Source organism: Drosophila biarmipes, chromosome 2R (assembly GCF_025231255.1).
Source record: "Drosophila biarmipes strain raj3 chromosome 2R, RU_DBia_V1.1, whole genome shotgun sequence".
Lineage (NCBI taxonomy): Eukaryota > Metazoa > Arthropoda > Insecta > Diptera > Drosophilidae > Drosophila > Drosophila biarmipes.
In genome coordinates this window covers 20,375,000-20,391,687 of record NC_066615.1, presented here as the reverse complement: position 1 = coordinate 20,391,687, position 16,688 = coordinate 20,375,000, and the positions used below count along the sequence as shown (strand labels likewise).

The 16,688-nt window shown below is 43.7% G+C and overlaps 4 protein-coding genes across 6 annotated transcripts in view; 2 read left to right on the top strand and 2 right to left on the bottom strand.

Moving 5' to 3' along the window:
- The first annotated feature begins 58 nt into the window (after nt 1-58).
- LOC108022493 (MORN repeat-containing protein 3) lies at nt 59-1,045 on the top strand. Its single transcript, XM_017091446.3, has 2 exons — nt 59-832; nt 894-1,045. The coding sequence occupies exons 1-2, from the start codon at nt 373-375 to the stop codon at nt 1,043-1,045; spliced, it is 612 nt and encodes a 203-aa protein (XP_016946935.1). The 5' UTR covers nt 59-372.
- Nucleotides 1,046-1,055: 10 nt separating this feature from the next.
- Nucleotides 1,056-5,505, bottom strand: LOC108022487 (protein three rows). Its single transcript, XM_017091440.2, has 3 exons — nt 5,117-5,505; nt 4,075-5,064; nt 1,056-4,005 (listed from the first exon to the last, which is right to left on the bottom strand). Exons 1-3 carry the CDS (start codon nt 5,414-5,416, stop codon nt 1,156-1,158), a joined length of 4,140 nt encoding a protein of 1,379 aa, XP_016946929.1. The 5' UTR covers nt 5,417-5,505; the 3' UTR covers nt 1,056-1,155.
- Nucleotides 5,506-6,025: 520 nt separating this feature from the next.
- Nucleotides 6,026-11,917, bottom strand: LOC108022907 (acidic leucine-rich nuclear phosphoprotein 32 family member A). 2 transcript variants are annotated; one of them, XM_017092112.3, is made up of 7 exons: nt 11,755-11,917; nt 11,174-11,525; nt 8,111-8,487; nt 7,970-8,052; nt 7,478-7,783; nt 6,961-7,197; nt 6,026-6,895 (listed from the first exon to the last, which is right to left on the bottom strand). In XM_017092112.3, the coding sequence occupies exons 2-7, from the start codon at nt 11,219-11,221 to the stop codon at nt 6,849-6,851; spliced, it is 1,098 nt and encodes a 365-aa protein (XP_016947601.1). In that variant the 5' UTR covers nt 11,222-11,525; nt 11,755-11,917; the 3' UTR covers nt 6,026-6,848. The 2 variants fall into 2 exon arrangements, with proteins under 2 accessions (XP_016947601.1, XP_016947603.1); XM_017092114.3 differs by lacking the exon at nt 7,478-7,783 and having other exon boundaries at nt 11,755-11,915.
- Nucleotides 11,918-15,179: 3,262 nt separating this feature from the next.
- The window catches only part of LOC108023071 (potassium voltage-gated channel subfamily H member 8), a 60,468-nt gene continuing 58,959 nt past the window's right edge, over nt 15,180-16,688 (top strand). For both annotated transcript variants that reach the window (XM_050887487.1, XM_044091831.2), the window contains exons 1-2: nt 15,180-15,208; nt 16,232-16,359. The gene's annotated coding sequence lies outside the window, so the exon portion shown is untranslated. The remainder of the gene's footprint in view (nt 15,209-16,231; nt 16,360-16,688) is intronic.

The window sequence follows — 16,688 nt, the reverse complement described above, 5'->3', positions numbered from 1 at the left end:
TAAAGGCCTATAAAGCAAGTATTCGAGAACACCTTGTACTGTACCACGGTTATATATTTTTATATGCGAATGTAGGTCGTCTTTTAATCTGAAAATATACACATATATCGATTGTGAAGATAACGGCCTATCTTCTGTCTCTAGCCAGTAAGCTAAGTAGCGCTGTAATTTATACGACTGATTAAACGATTCCACATATACTTAACCGGAACAAACGATTTTCTATTGAGGCGATGTTTGGCCTCCTTAAGTTTGCGTGCCGTCGCCGGAGGAAGTCAAATGGTGGCAAGACATGCTGCTGGGGGTTGATTAGAAAAGTGACACCGCACGCACACCGCCCGCGGAGCTGGGTGGAGCCACCCAAGACACCACATGGCACCGCCGCAAGTGACAGAGCTGCTCCTGCTCTCAGTCGTCGAAGACATGTCGTGCCCGGCGCGCGGATTTGGCTCCGGAGTTCGCTGTCAAAGGTATCCCGGTGGCAGATACCAGGGAAAATGGCTGGGCATGCAGCCTAATGGCTATGGAGTTAAGCAAACGAGCAGTGGCTTGTGCTACGAGGGTCATTGGCAGTTGGGTCAGCGACATGGCTACGGAACTCTGCGACGCAGGGAGCCCAACGGCAGCATTCAACGCATCTACGTGGGTCAGTGGCAGCAGGATAGGCGACATGGCGAGGGCAAGCAGTTCTATTCCGACGGATCCGTGTACTTTGGCCAGTGGCTAGCGGGCCAGAGGAGTGGCCAGGGTATACTGTGGCAGCCGGATGGAGGGGTCTACGTCGGGGAGTGGCTACAAGACCAAATGCACGGAAAGGGTGTGCTTTTTACGGGTGAGTTGGGTTTTCGTACAACATATCAGTCATGAAAATCCTTTCCTCGTCCTATAAATAGCCAAAGGCAAACGCTATGTAGGCCAATTCGAGGAAGGCTGCAAGTCTGGCGCGGGCGTTTTTTACCATGGCAGCGATGGCCAGCGGATTCAGCGCGGCTTTTGGAGCCAGGGCATCTGTAAAACATCTCTAATGCCATTGCTATCAGGATAAAATCATGTCATTACCTCATCAGCGTTCGTATAACACTTACAAACAATATATTTGAATAGAAAGACGTATAAATAATAAGCAATAAAACTACTAAAGAGAAAGTGATCTAATCAGTGCCTGTGCCGCGTGCGTGTGCCAATGGACTCCGTTTCTGGAGCCTGTGGCTCCGACACCTGTCGCCTGGGCCGCCTGGATGAAAGGGTCGTCGTCTTCGGTGTCTCCACAGGCTGGCGTATCCTAGCTCTGGTGCTCCGCGCACTCATCGTCACTGTGGGCTTGGGTGCAGCCTCCAAGCTATTATCCAATGATATGACTTCACAGACTTTTGCCGTAGATTTGGCCTTTGACTTCCCCGTAGCTTTTGTCTGCGCCTTTTTCGGGGGAAGGGAAAGCAGCTCATCATCGTCGCTCAACTCGATCGGTTGACAGGCATTAAGGTCCACGTGATCCGAGGGCGGAGTGTTCTCCGTACCGCTTCCTCCGCTACTGTTACTGGCAGCACTTGGTGGTCGCAGCTCCAACTCCTCATAAATTCGGAATCTGGGCGCCTTTTTAGCCGACTGCTTCGCTTTGGTGGCCCTATCCTTCACTGCTGAGGCTAATCCTGCTGCCGCTCGGCTTTTATCTTCAGGGGACTGACTGAAAACCAACGCTCGCCGCAGTGTTTTGCCCTTTGGTTTCTCCTGGACTATTGGCTTCAGCTCCAGATGCGCTGTCTTAAGCTGAGCCATGAAATTGTACGTAAAGTTAATATCCACCGCTTGCAGTCGCATCTTAAGTCCCAATTGAGCCGTTGATATGGCCTCCACATGCTTTCTTCTAAAGCGCAAATAGTTAAGATGATAGAGCTGCTGCACCTGGAACATTGATCCCAAGGAAGCACACATCTGGGGTTTTTCCTGCAGCAAGCTATCCGTTTTCTCGTAGAACTCATCCAACTGATCGGTGTTCCTCTGAAGAAAACGAAGACGGGCATGGAGGCAGCCCATTATAAAGTAAAGGCACTGAAGCTGGGAGTTTTCCCGGATGGTAGAAGGCGCCACATCCAGGGTTAGATACCGATCCAAGTTCAGTTGGGGGTTCGGACTATTCAGTTGCATGCGGAGCATCTTTGGCGAGGGCACACCCAAGATCTGCTGCTTCCTGATGGGCTCCACCAGCTGAAGGAGCTGCATGTTGCTTGTTAGATCAATCATAACTGGCTCCTTGATAGCTTCCTTTTCCAGGGTTGCTTCCTTTGGAACCAGGCGCTTGATGTCCAAACAGTGCTCGATGAGTCGCAGCTTTGATTGTGCCTTGTCGAAGCTTTCCATTTGTAGATTGGTCCACAACCAGGCTAGGAACACCTCGATAGTTCTTAGAGCCAAACCCGATTGGAGGGCCAAGTGGAGTGCGATGTTGGAGAAGGCCAGCCGTTCGCTAAGTCTGTTTGCCGAGCATTCGGTGCTTTCTCTGACGAGGGTAGAAAGAAGCAGCTGTAGATAGCCACCATCCAAACTGGAAAGGTTGCAGAAGTTCCGCACGTTGTCCAAAAGGGTGTCCAACTGGCGAAGGGGCGTAATCATCATGGAAGTCTTTGGCTTTTTTTGCTGATAGCCAAGTCTAAAGCGCACTGTTTGCAGGGTGATCAATACAATGTCACTCTTGCCCAGTCTTTCAGGAAACTCTCCGCGAAGTTGCTCCACTTGAAGTAGGAGCAGCTGGGCGGTGCTCATGCAACCCATTCGGGCGTAGTAACTGGCCAGGTGGCAAAAACAGAGCAGCACTGTGGTATGCTGTCGCTTAAAGAATCTTCCACTCTGCAGTTGTGGCCACAAATCATCCAGCAATTCCTCCGCCCTCTCCACTTCCTCGGCAAGCTGCAGCTTCAGTCTAGAATTAACCTCATTCTGGGAAAGGAAATGATTCAGCGCTCGAAGGTATGTGAAACGATCTTCCAGCCAATGCCCTAGCCGCATGAGCAGCATCCACGCATCATCCTCCTGCGATTGATAGCCCATACTCGACAGAGCCATGGCGGCAGCTACAGCATCATCAATCAAAGCCTCCCAGTCAACAGCAGTGTTCTCTATGCCCAAAGGCTCCCGATCGGCCTGGTTGAAAAAGTAGCTAAATGCAGATATAGCTTCACTAGCGAACTGGACCAACCGCTGCTCTCGTTGTATGTTCATCTGCGACAAGTTCGGTTTGAGAAGGAGCTCTTCGAACAAGGTCTCCGTTATCTCCTTGGTGGACACCTTTGTTTTTTGCTCCTCCAGTGCGTCCAGGAGTAATCCAACACTTATATGTCCCAGGCACAAGTGCTCCATTCGGTTGAGGGAACCCTGATGCTTTAGCCTCAACCGAACCTTCTTACACTCCTCCAGAACAGTGGAATCGGTTCGCATTTGCCTGGCCATGAGCACGAGATGGTAATCATTCATACGGCAGCGGATTAGCGATTGCATAAGTGCCTGAGGTGGACTTCTCAAGTAGTGCAGCACAGCAAAGAAATCGGTATCATAGAGCTGCTTCTTCTGAGCAGGAGTGAGCGGATAAGGCAGTGGGCAGGACTCGTGCCACTCACAGACACACCTGGTGATCTCCTTCTCCTCCTTTCCCCGATTGTGGTAATGCATACATATCTGGGATCTTAATCGGGCGGGATTCGTAAGTGAGGCTAAGTAACTAGCTTGCAAGCGACCTGCCATACTGGGATCCTGGCAATGGCAGCTGGCCTTAAAGAGACGTCGCAGCAGACCACTCATCTCCTGATCCGCAATCAGAGGTCGTAGCTTCTGCAGTGGCTCCAGGAGGGGATAGAGTAGGGACATTTGTTCTGGACAGGAAACCTGATCGGCCACATAAGTCAGCTGGCGTACCAGCTTGATGAGCTCTACGCTGCTGGGACCCAGGCACTTCATGGTCTTGGCCACATCCATTGAGTATTTGACTATTTCCCGCAAGGGTTTGTGGTGGCTCTAAGAGAAGGAAGATAAGCAGATTAGTTGTATACAAAATTTCAAATAAAATACCCTGTGTTTACCAACCATGTTTACTTTTTGCTCCCGCGTGGGCTGCCAGTTAATGTAGGCATCCAATGCACATAGTCCATAGGCCAGAATGCAATGTCTCCTAACGCTTTTGCAGGCCTCATGTGTGCAACTGCAGCCAAGTGGACTCCTCGTAATATTAACCGACAAGCTACCGCAGCTCTGGAGCAACTGAAAGTGCGCAGTGTAGACCTCCGGACTGCCCTCGCCATCAAACTGCTGCCAGAAGAACTCGAAATGCGACTGGGATTTACTGACTCTCTGGTGGATCAGCGTCTGCAGCACTTGGATGGCCACCAGCAAATCCGTAAGCCACTGCTCCTTGGCATGAGCTGTTCCTTTGTGCTCGAAAAAGCTCTGAAACTTGCGCGACAGGTCGATATAGGTGCTTTTAAAGTCGGGTCTAGCTTCCCGGAGGTAGATCAACTTTATATAGTAGTATAGCAGCTGCAGGGCGTAGCATAGGTTGGTTTCCTGGCGGAACAGCTCCTTGCACATGCGCAACAGCTGCAGCGCTAGTTGCAGCTGGGGTTCAGGACTTAACATGTCGATTTGCACGAGGGCCAAGGTGAAGCTCAGGTACTCGGGGAATAGGTTGGCTAAATCCGCAGCAGAGCTCACGGCAAGTAGCTTCATTAGAGGATTGAACATTTTGGCTTGGCTCTCCGAGGGAAGGAAGCTCAGGGTCTTGAAAAATGTCCTGCTTCGTTTGCCAAACATTTTTTCATTTAGTTGAACTAAAAGTGGTCCACATTGGGTAATTTTCCTTTGCCTCATTACCTCGAAGAGCTCTCCCAGGGATTCCAGTGCATAGCAGAGCTGATGTGTGGCCTCCAAGGGAAGTTTTTGCTTCTGCAGCTGCGAATGGAGGCCATTAAAATGGGCCAAGTGGATGTCCAGGTAGATTTTGTGGTCGGCATCCTCTTGCAGGCGGCAGGGCTGGGATCGTATGAGATTGTACAGCTTCTGGCAGGCGTCTATGGATCGCTGGAAGAAATACAATCGTTAAGAAGGTCGGAATTCCAATAGGTTAACTTACCTCCTGGCAGAGGCCGTGATGTATGTAGCGCAGACTGCTCAAGTGCGCCTCCCACAGACTGGGCTTCTCCTCGTTGGGAACCACGCGTGGCAGCATTATAGCCATTATATCTACGAACAGGTCCGCATTCTGGTGGAGATTGGCCTGCACGGCCAAGCAAATATGGCGTAACACATTCACCTCGTATCTCAGCGGAAGGGATCCTCCGGACAACTCCCGGAACTTGGCCTCCACCAGTTTGTACACCTTCTCCACATCGGAACGGCTGCCCTTCAGTTGGTTACCTATATCACTAGACATTCTGTCGCTCGCAATTGTCACATTTAACTAATTTAAATAGTTTAACAGCGTCGCTTCGTTTTTTGATGCTTTGCGCCAGATTTTAAGATCCAGTTAGAGGTGGGAAAATATCGATTACAATATCATAGAAATCGATTTATTAACATTTTTCCACCTCTACATTCAGTGTGACCGCAGACGCTTGAGAAGTATCTTATCGATAGTATCGATTATTCGTTGCAATTTAAATTTAAACTATCTTCGTTTGTGATTATAACGTATAAATTTAATTTTAATAAACTTTTAATACCCATAAACACAGTTGGAAAATAAGTTTGGACCAAATGTCACTAAAAAATAACTCATTTAATATCAGATTACTAAAGTGACCTTCAGAAGTCAACCTTCCCAAAAAAAGACAAAATTTAAAATGATTTAGTTTATGTATTTCAGTTTCAATGGGCTGGTACAGACACATCTCACCTCGTTAAATAAACGCGGCTCCTGCATAATAATTGGTTGTGTACTTGTTTATTAAAAGGGACATCTCGTCTAAAATCGTCTATAAGACTTGCTCGCCACATTCAATGAAAACCTACTACTGCCGTCAAATAAGTGGAAACATTTCGGTATGTGATAAAAGATTTACTTAAAAGTACATAAGGGGAAAACAATTTGGGATGCTCATAATTGAATGCATTACGCCTAGAAAGAGTCGTGGACCAGGTTTGTGTGTCGGGGAGGTGGGTAACAATGAAAGTTGCTGTGGATATCGCTTAACTTAGGCGTATTCAAAGAAGGAATGACTTAAGAGTTAGTTAAAAGATCTTAGCAGTAATTGTGTGATCGTTTTCACGCGAAACGTTGACAAAGCCAAAGTATAGTTGTACAAATAAAATATTTAACGCCATCGGAAAGCTGCGATTCGGTTGATGGTTCTTTAAATTTAACAGCAAGACGCTAGATGGTTAAAAATTGTACAGGTTTGTAATTATATACTCGATAACTTAGGGCTAAGCAATTTTACAATGTGAATCGGATTGCAAATCTAACTGCCGATGGTGTTGAAACTGGATCTTGGGTTCGGATGAGGCTATAGTGCTTCCTTTTATTGGTTGTTTGCTTGGTTTCTCTTCTTGATTTTTTCTCGCTTAAACATATTTTTTGTTTTGCTCTGTTTGATTATTACTTTCACTTTGCTCCTCCTTTTCAGCTCAGCGTGTTTGTTTGTGGTTTTTGGGGTTTTTTGTCGGTCTTGTGTTATTTTTTTTGTCGTTTTTCATTTTTCTTAGCTTACATTTTAGAGAAACAAATTGTGGGCTTCCTAAAGGGTTAATCATCTTTTTCTATCAAAATATGATGTGTGTGGCTGTGTGTTGTTGTGTGTGGGCGTGTGTGTGGGTGTATATTTAAATTTATAACGTACAAAGACGATACAGCGACAGAACAGGGTTTAACCATCATGCTTTCTCTTCTTGCCCCGGGCTTGCGATTCTGCATCTGATAAAGGGATTACAAATTGATTAGAACATATTGAAAGCCTGTACTTATATAGTTAAACTTACCTCCTGCCTTTTCGCCATCCTTGGCTCCCTTTACTGATGCAGCTGATTCGTTTGCATCGCCATCGGCATCATCAATATCGGAGTCCTCGTCCTCGTCATCCTCGCCACCTTCGCCCTCGCCGCCTTCCCAATCAGAGTTATCCTCTTCCAAATCGTCATTGTACACCTCCGACAAGGACACCTCTCCGTTGTCCTCCTCTTCGCTATCATCGCTGTCGCACTCCTCGTCGCCGGAAACTGGAAAACCACAAAGATATACGTTTAATTCTACATCTAAAAGCAACTCGAACTTCCCTAAATCGACTCAGTGAAGGTATAAACGGAATTCAGTTAAGTTTAACAATAAAAATTGCTTTGCTTCTGCTGCATGTCTTTAATTTCGAACTTCAATTACTCGAATTTAATTTAAACTGTACATATTAAGGTATATAATTGGAAAGTCTAGAATGTATCTGCAGCACTTTCAAGTTAGAGAAGTTCGACGTGGACTGAAAGAGTCCAGAAACTCCATGCTTACAACATGTGGCATTGGCCAGATTTAAAATGGCAAAGAACCAATAGAGCAGGATAGCGAAATTTAAGTTTGTATTGCTAGGGGCCTGTTGGGTCGCCCTTATCACAGATGTTTCTTCGGCTGGAGCAGCTGCGGACTCCCTCAGCTGCAGCTCTTTGAGATACTCATCTAGCTCGTCTACCTCGTCGACCCTGGACTGGGGAGGCGGTTTTTCCTGCAAACTCTTTTTCGCCTTAACGCGCTGTTCCAAAGCCTCGAGCTCGTCTAAATCGATTTCTAAACCGTTCAAACAGAAGGCATTGCGCTTATCTGAAAGGCGACAGAAGCTAGTGTTGAAAATGTGATACATTTTTGTGATAAGCGAGCCCCAAAAGGCGTTTGAGAAACTAAGCAGACGGACAATGAGCTTCGATTGATGGTACAGCTAAAAGTAATGTACCCTCCTGAATTCTGTGATTTTTGCTTGTAATATGTCAAAGACCTTGCTATACATACCTCCTTCTTCGTCGGAATCGTTGCCGTTGACCTCATCGTCATCATCGCCATCGGATTGCACCTCCTCGTCGTTGCAATCAAAGCTGAAATCACACAATAAGATAAGTTTCCAGCTCTTTAGAGTGAACTATGAAAACTCACCCATCCAGGAAGTTTAACGATGGCAGCATCTTGAAGATCTTCTCGCGATAATTGTCCACCTGGGTGGCATCGTTATTAAACAGATCCAGCACAGCCAGATTTTTAAACTCCTCCAGGGGCTTAAGGGTCTCCAGATCCTTGATCTTGTTGCCGGACAAGTTCAGATATTGCAGTTTGGGGCTGGTGGTCAGATAGTTGAGGCCACTGGAAATCCGGTTGTCGGACAGCTCCAGCTTCTTCAAGTTGGGCAGCTTGGGGAAACCTTTGAGTGTGGTGAGGCCCACGTTGATCAAGCTAAGCGATTCCAAGGCGGTGTATTCGTCTGTAAGGCCAACGATGCTCGTACTCCGGCAATTGTCCAGATTCAGCTCTGTGATCTAGGGTAAAGGAAGTGAAGTTGTTAGAATAATTCATTTATTTTTGGGATATATTTTATTAACCAACCAAAGTGTACTTAGGAACGCTTTTTAAAAAGGACAAACTTTAAAATACTTAATTAAAATATTTCAAAACAATTGCTTTCTAAATAAACATATCGATAGCGTCTATCGTCAAATCAAATCTCGATATTTTATCGGAGCATTTTAGATTCTTGAAACGCTAGAGTTTGGTCACATTGGTGTAAAAAAAAATGGAGAACAATACACACGCAAAAATCGATCAAACGCTGAGAATTTTTTTGTTGAAATGCAAATCAACACTACATGCTAAATAGCCCAATTTGGCGCAGCGAAACGACGAACGACTTGGTAAACATTTGCTGCCGCTCAATCGCCAAGTTGCACAGTTTTTTTTGGCTGCAAGCGACGAGGAGAAAAAGTGCCAATTCGCGTTTATGTAACCCAAAATTGTGTGCGTGTGTGCGCCAGCGTGTGTATGTGTGCGTGTGCCTCGGCACAAAGAGGAATGCGCAAGAGTAGAATGACGGAGCGAAGCGGAATCGCCGACAAGGGGTGGGAGGGAGACGGCATCAGCAGGAGAACAACAAGCCGGCAGTCGCAACAACAACATGTTTGACCGTGACGTAGTTCAGTTGTTGCGCCTGTCTGCGAAAAGTGGGCGGGAAATGGGGCGGGTGCTGTTTCGCAGCCCCGATAATCTACGATTGAGAATGTACACACATTTGCCTTCTGGAGGCTGTGCAAGTTCACTTCGGATTACCCAATTATCAATATGTCACGTCGCCACAACAAAACAAAAAACAAGATGGGCGCCTCAGACTCGAGTCCGTCTGTCCGTCTCTGTCTAGCCAAAGAACAGTTATGTGGCTACAGGCAGTACTCCCTAACGTGAGCGGAATCAGAAATTGAGATTTTGGATCGCTTTTCATGAAATAGTTATACTACAAGTTATACAACTATACAATATAACTTTGCTAATATAACTTGCGAAAAACGTTTTTTTAAATAAATTGTACTCCAATTAATATTGTAAAATGTTTCAAAGAAACCAAACTTTTTAACAAAATTGTCCACAATCAAAAGCTATTTCCTACCCTAAGACGATTTAAATTATAATTAGGAAAGCAAATCTCATTCCATTTTATACTGAGCATTTGAAGTTCTTAAAAATGTAACAATATTTTCACATCTGAATTGTTCTGAATTTTTTGAAAGACACTTTCAACTTTATGACGCACTTTTTAATTTTGACTACTATAATTGCAACTAACGTTTTTAAAGGCATAGCGAAGTTGGGAATTATTATTAAATTTGATTTGGGAAATTGAAGCATTTGTGATAAAGCAAAATAATGGGGTGCTTTCCCTGGGGTCCAATATGGAATTTTAACAAAATCTGGGCAATCCAAGAGTACACGCGCCTTGAGGTCTTTGAACTCATAGTAGGGAACCCAAAATGGAGGTTCACTAACCAAATTGTAACTGCTTATGTCTGATCTTTACAAAGAGGAGTAATTCCCTGCAGTGGGTGCCCACTGTACCTGGGCAAATGAGCGAGAATGAATGCACACAGCTTTTGGCTTTGACTTAGGCGCAAATGAGTGTGTATGCGTTGCCGTTTTTTCCTTTTCTTTTTCTTGTTGCTGCCCTGTTGTTGTGCGGTGGGTGCATTGTGGGTGGCAGGCGGTGGGAGGTTGGGCGGCGGGCGGCTGGGTGACCGCTGATTGAGATTGAGTAGGCTGGCCAGCGAGAGCGCATGTTTATTAATCGGAATCAGAATCAGCGGCTTTGTCCGCTCGCCTGCATTTCTTTTGCACTTGCCCGGTGGGCGGAGCGAGCGGGATGGCTAGAGTTGGGGTGGCGTGCAGGTAAGCCCGCGGGAGTGAGAGGGGAGCTCGAAGCTATTATGACTGCGCAGTCAATAAACGTATGTAATGCAAACCTATGTATGTGGCCCGTGTGCTGTGTGTCGATTATTTTGTGCATAAGTCGTCTTTGCGCGTATGCATGTGTATCTCCTGTGCGTTGTACGCGTGTGTTTGTGCGGATGATGCGCGCGCTATAATGTTGTTATAGATACATTTTGGTATCAAATAACCTGAAATTACAACATGCAGCGGCAAACACACGAACAACCACACGCACACACAAACACATGTTGCCGTGTTTGTCACAATTGAAGGCCGGCAATAACAAGAGCAACAACAACCGAAACGCCTGGCGGGGGCAAGAACAAAAAGCAAGGCAGCATTGCCAGCTGTGGGTACAATACGTATTCAGTTGCTCTCGACTCTCCCCGGGCAAATAGAAGATCGTTCTATGCAGGCGGGCTGAGCCATGCGAAGCAATTAAATGTTTGATTTTGCATAAGAATTTCGCTGAGACCGCCCTTAAAAGAGGAGCAGGAGCGGGAAAGGCGCAAAAATGCGCGCACATGGCAACACTGGCGTCACAAACACACACACACACAGGCACACACATAGGTGTAGAATTTGCTTATGGCGATCAATTTCTTTTCTTTTTTTCTCCCCTTTTCATGTGGATGCCGCTATGCTGCTGCTTCTTCTTCTCACATATCTTTTTTATATTGTGGCGTCTACACACGAATTTATATTTAATGTACTTGAAGTTGAAGTTGTGGCGCGTTTTCCGCCTTGACTTACCTGATTTACTTTGCGTGCGCGTCGCTCCAGTTCTATTCTCTTCTCCATTGCAGCGGCACTTGTTTGTTGTGTGTTTTTTGGGTGTTTGCTTTGCGGCTGCCTTTTTGCCTTCTCCTTGCAGTTTTTCCCGTGTGTTTTCTTCTATTTTCGTTCTCCTTTTTTGTTTTACGAAAACAGCGCACGCACCAGAGGCAAAAAGACTCGCACTGACACACACGCACACAGCAACACGCGCGCTCGCACACGCTCACTCACACAGACGCAGCCTTGCAAATTTTTCTTTTTCCTCCGCTTCTTTCGGTATTTTCGATGCCGCCGCCGCTCGCTATTCGCAGATTTTTTTGAAGAAGGGCTAGAGAGCGGGTGGCAGTGGGAGGAGGGTGGAAAATTAGTTAGTTACTGGTAATTGTTTGGAGGCATTGGCGAGCTGCAGCTCCGAGTGCATTGTAACGCATTTCCTTCGAACTCCAGCACATGACGCGCCTTTTCAAACCGCCCTTAGTCCGGCACTTCGATGGACTTTCGAATCAAAACACTTTTTCCGGCCGCAGCAGATGCCAATGCTGCCAGCACGCACTCACCTGGCGATGCAGAATATTTAAATACGTCGGAATCAATTTTTAATTGTATTTTCAACCAAAGCAAAAAAAACGCTGCGCCAGTGTGACCGGGGTTATGGGTGTCGGAAATGTCGTGCGGCCATTTTAAGTTGTTGAATATACCAGCTTCGTTTTTCAAAATATACCAGAAATACCACAAGTGTGCCAGCTGGACTAACGCTTTATCATCTGTGCACTGTTAAATTTTCAGTTCGATTTCCACTCAAATCCTTGCGCACTGTTAGCTCTTCCCTGTTAATTTCCACTCAAATGTTAAGTGGTTTTTTGTAGTCATACAAAATTTCACTCATATGTCGGCCCTAACAGAATGTTACTTTGGCGGGAAAATCGTTATTTTCAAATACCAAAATTCATGAATAAGTATACCACGCAAAATTTAAATTCAAATGTATTTGGTTTAAACATTTTTATTAGCTTCTAGAAAGTATAATTTTAAGAAAGCGTGTAAATCAGTTTGTATATTTCAATAGACACTCCAGCTTTTACTGGTATTTTCCAAAAGGTTTTGGGTGTTGTTTGCGGGTTTTTGTTGGCTTGTTGATATGTAGTATTAAATTAACGAATTTAAATATAAATTAAATTATTTAAATTTGAATATGACTGAATAAAGTGTGACCGTTTTGCCTGCATGCTTACATAAAATTTGTAGCAATCAGCCTGTTTCTATGCTAGCTTCAACTGGTTTTTGAGCGCCAAATTTAAAAGTTATCTTGTAAATTAGAATATTAAAGAAAAAGTATCTTACATTTAAGATATTATGACAGTGATAGGCACTGGCAACCTGGTTATTGAAACATCCTTCGCTTTCCACTCTTTTATTACCAGACAGTCGAGGACATTAGCGCTTAACACCCAAATTCCCCATAATTATTCGCGCGGAAAATGACGCTGTTGGCAATAATGCGGCATAATCAGATGCGCGTGCATCCAGCGGTAATGCGAAGCTGCAAAGCAGGGTCGCCGGATCGGGGATATATAGGATTACCGCTGCGAAGGACGGGCGTCTTAATTAGCCCAGCGAAATGTGCGGGAAAACAGTGCAGAAACGGCTTTTGTTCGCTTGTTTAGTACGCGCTCCGGAGTCAACGAACGTCGTCCGAGGAAGTTAAAAGTTAACCTCGTGTTGACATGGCCCGTTGGCTTTTCCCAGCTGAATTTATGTATATAAGTACATACAGGACCTTACAAAATGGCCGCAAGGACGCGAACTTCCCTTCGTGGCCCTGAACCTGGCACAGCTTTAAGTGAAATAAGCGACTCAATTTGATTTTCTCGCCTCGTTTATCCCGGCCTTTTCATTCCCGGTAATTTTAATGCGAGCTTAATTCACGCCCCACACACGAAAACATTCGGGTAATTGTTTTTACTGTATGAAAGCAGGAAAATTGCTACAGTCAATCCGACACTGAGAGAAATGTAGGTCAGTGTTTGGAAAACTGGATCATTTTAGAGTTCGCTAGCAAAGGTGTTGAACAATAAACTGTTTTTTCTGTTTACTGTTTTAAACTGTTTTCTCTGTTTATTTCTAAGAATTCTAGTTATACTTTAAATATAATTTAAGATTATTGTAATATTGGTCTATCAAATAAGGGCGACTTCATCTTAGTTTTTAATTAAAAAACACATTAATATTCTAATAAGAATATTTTAATAGTGGCATATTTTTCATCTTACTTTTTTAGAAGATATATAAATTTGATTTTAAAGTTTAAATATAAACAGATAACTTATAAAATATATTATTTAAGATGATACATTTACACTTATATTTTAATAATTTTATTTTATTGTATTATTTTTTGTTTATTTTTAAACAATCAGTGAAATTCTCTGAATTGTTGAAACTATGAAAATGAAGTTAGTATTATATAAATAATAAATAGCACTTACACCAAGTTTAAAAATTAAATAAAAAGTTAAAAGCTGTTTTTCTACGTGCCTGCTCGAGCGTATCAATTAGTCCAGGTGTTCGTCCTTCCGCCTGCGAAAATTTGCCAAACGTGTGTCCTCGTGCCACTTGGGGATAGTTGTAAAAGTGGTGGCGCCCAGTTGTTGTGGGCGGCGGCCGGGTTGGCCAGGTTGGTGCCATCATCTGCGGATCGGGTGCAGAGGTCCTTGAGCGGCATCGTCGGTTGCACCATCACAATGTGCCCCTGAAGAGCCGACTTGCCGAGCAGCCACGGCCGGGGGCTCTAATCTATTAAAAGCGCGTTAATTCTGCCAATGTGCCATCTATTTGCGGGCCCCGAATAGGAGCAAGTGCCTCGGGGAGCTCGTCTTGTCAGGCTCAGAAGTGTGTACTGCTGCGCCGTAAACATTGGTAACTGTTGCTTTGGTAAACAGCAGCCTTAATGGCTTTGTGGCGGGCCCAAGCAAACGGAACTGGAAACGAATTTACCGGGATTATGGTTGATTCGAAGGAGTGTCTCTGCACATTATTTGAATTGTAATTTGTAATGTGGTACTAGACATTTTAAAGGGCATTTTCCACACAGAAAAAGTTGACTTTACCAAACTTCGGGCTAAACAGATATAAGGTATAAACAGAATCATTTCTTTGTAAGCTTTATATTAGATTATTTCAGTCCTATAAATATTATAAAATAATATCTAACGTTTATAAATACCTACAAGGTTATGAATAACATTTTTCTTATAAAGTAAATAAGTAAATTATTTTTATTATTGGAAAATAATTATAAAGGATGTGTTCCTTTCAAATTGATATTTTTTAATGTTTGCATATCTTCAGACAATAAAATATAAATTCGCTTTTTCATTTTGTAGAGATCAGCAAATTTTTAATAAATATATGCATATTATAATACTATTTTTCTATGAATTTATTATTTAATTTTTCTTTTTTTTTTGTTAGTCTGAGGATAGTAAAATATTTACTTTTTTAGGTAATCTACATTTTTGAACTGTTTAACAAATACCCAATTGTTAATCCCTGATCCTTATTCTAGACGGTAAGAACCTTAGTTCTTCCTCCTTCAATTGATTTATTAAGCAGAGCCACATTTACCTCTTCTGTTGTGTGCACCTATCAAACCCGCTTTTAATGACTTATTTTAAGGCCCATAAACAGGGACTAACTACTGTTTACTGCCATCGGTACGAGTACTAATTAACTAAGTAAAGCACGGCGAGCCAGCCGAGATAGGCTCTCTTCTGTGCTCTCTTCCTGGCCAAAACACACACATTTGCACATTTTCACGTTTTCCGAAGACCAATCAACAGTTTGCCGTGTGGTGCGAGGAAAAGCTCCTCGGAAAAGCTCTCGGGAAAGAGATGCTGCGACGCCGACCGCGGAAAGCAGAGAAAAGCCGAGGAAAGCAGCAGCCACAAGTTGCCTTTTCGAGACTTGCAACAGTTGCTGTTGAGTGGCTTCGAAAGTCGGACGTGGCGCCAGGTACAGCGGATGCATCCGCAGCTCAATCGCCACTCTTATCAGTGGATTTATCTTCCCTGCTTTTCCCCCCATCTGTGTGTGTGTGTGTGTGCGAGTGTATCTGTGAGCGGGTGGAAAATTGAAAACGCTTGTAACGGGAAACTAGTTCAAGTGCAGGGGCGCCAAAGTTGCCCAGTGAAAAGTGGAAATTCAAATTTCAAACAAAACGAAATCCGAAGACATAAATTATAAAAGTGATAAAATTATAAACTCAAACTCGCACACAGTTGATTTAATTTTTGGCACATGTTTATTAAGACGAAATGCGGGTGATTCAACACATGTGTTTCCAAAAGATTCGCAAAGAAAACAAGGCGAAAAGTGTTTAAGCGACTACCATAAATCCTAAGCCAAAATAAAACTCAAAAGAGCAATGAAAAATCACGGCTAATTTTATTCAGATTGGAAAATACGATTATAATCTGACCCAGAACAACCGAAAGGGCCAAAAAAAAAACAACCGAGCAAATCCCAAGGAAATTACCATATGTAATCCACACACAATCGTAGACTGTGTATCTGTGTAAATGTAACTCAGGCACTGAAAAAAGTAACCAAAAGTGCAAAACATCTTCGAGTTTGTGGAGGCTGATTTTAAAATAATATTAAAATTTCTTGATTTTCAATCAGTTCTATTTTTGTTTTTTTTTTATGGAAAGAAAAGTGTTATGTTGTTATTGAATTTAATACTATAAGCAATACATTTAATTTAATAACATTTAAATTGCACTAAAAGTGCAGAACTAAAAATCTTGTAAAACGTCAAACATCAAGTACCTTTATTATTTTAAAAGTCCCTTTAAAACCTCAAAAATATATTCACCGTGTGCAGAACATATTCGGAATTCAACAAAATTTCTGACACGCGCCTGAGAAGAAATTGTGTTACATTTACGCTTTTTCCTTTGGTTTTTCTCGTTTTCCCCGACTGCCACTGCTGTTTTCCCTCGATTCATTTCTTTTTTGGCCTCGCTGCAAATAAAGTTCTGTGGAATTGATTTGATAACAGCATAGAACAACCAGCAACAGGCGAAAAACCAGCAACAAACATCGGCAATCGGCAATCCACAGGGCGGCAGATACAAATTCACCCGCTCCTCCAGGAATAAAATGTGAGTACACATGTATGATTTGGCGGATGATTCGCCCGATTTGCATTTCAAAGGTTCGCTGTGCGTGATTATCGAGTCTGGGCCCCCGAAAATGTCAAGCGGCTCACGCTGCGTATGATTGATTGGGCCCCAGCGAGCTTGTTCCATAATTATGTTAACGTGTTGCGCGGCGAACGGATTTCGTTTGCATTTTCCCATTTAAGCGATTGGATTCGTCGAATTGTCGCATTTTGGGAACAGAAAATGCAAATGAAAAATGTTGTCTAAATGTGGTGTACCGATATCGAAAGGTATTGAAGCGACCTGAAATTGGTGTGTAAATACGGAAG

Excerpts from the sequence above, each read along its gene's own strand:
- LOC108022907 (XM_017092112.3), bottom strand. The coding sequence starts at position 11,221 with ATGGAGAAGAGAATAGAACTGGAGCGACGCGCACGCAAAGTAAATCAG. Across the intron at positions 8,053-8,110 it reads TCGTTAAACTTCCTGGATGG|CTTTGATTGCAACGACGAGG; the intron begins GTGAGTTTTCAT and ends GTGTGATTTCAG. Across the intron at positions 7,198-7,477 it reads TCTGGCCAATGCCACATGTT|TTTCCGGCGACGAGGAGTGC; the intron begins GTAAGCATGGAG and ends GTGGTTTTCCAG.
- LOC108022493 (XM_017091446.3), top strand. The coding sequence starts at position 373 with ATGGCACCGCCGCAAGTGACAGAGCTGCTCCTGCTCTCAGTCGTCGAA. Across the intron at positions 833-893 it reads AAAGGGTGTGCTTTTTACGG|CCAAAGGCAAACGCTATGTA; the intron begins GTGAGTTGGGTT and ends TCCTATAAATAG.
- LOC108022487 (XM_017091440.2), bottom strand. The coding sequence starts at position 5,416 with ATGTCTAGTGATATAGGTAACCAACTGAAGGGCAGCCGTTCCGATGTG. Across the intron at positions 5,065-5,116 it reads ATCACGGCCTCTGCCAGGAG|CGATCCATAGACGCCTGCCA; the intron begins GTAAGTTAACCT and ends TATTTCTTCCAG. Across the intron at positions 4,006-4,074 it reads GGGAGCAAAAAGTAAACATG|AGCCACCACAAACCCTTGCG; the intron begins GTTGGTAAACAC and ends TCCTTCTCTTAG.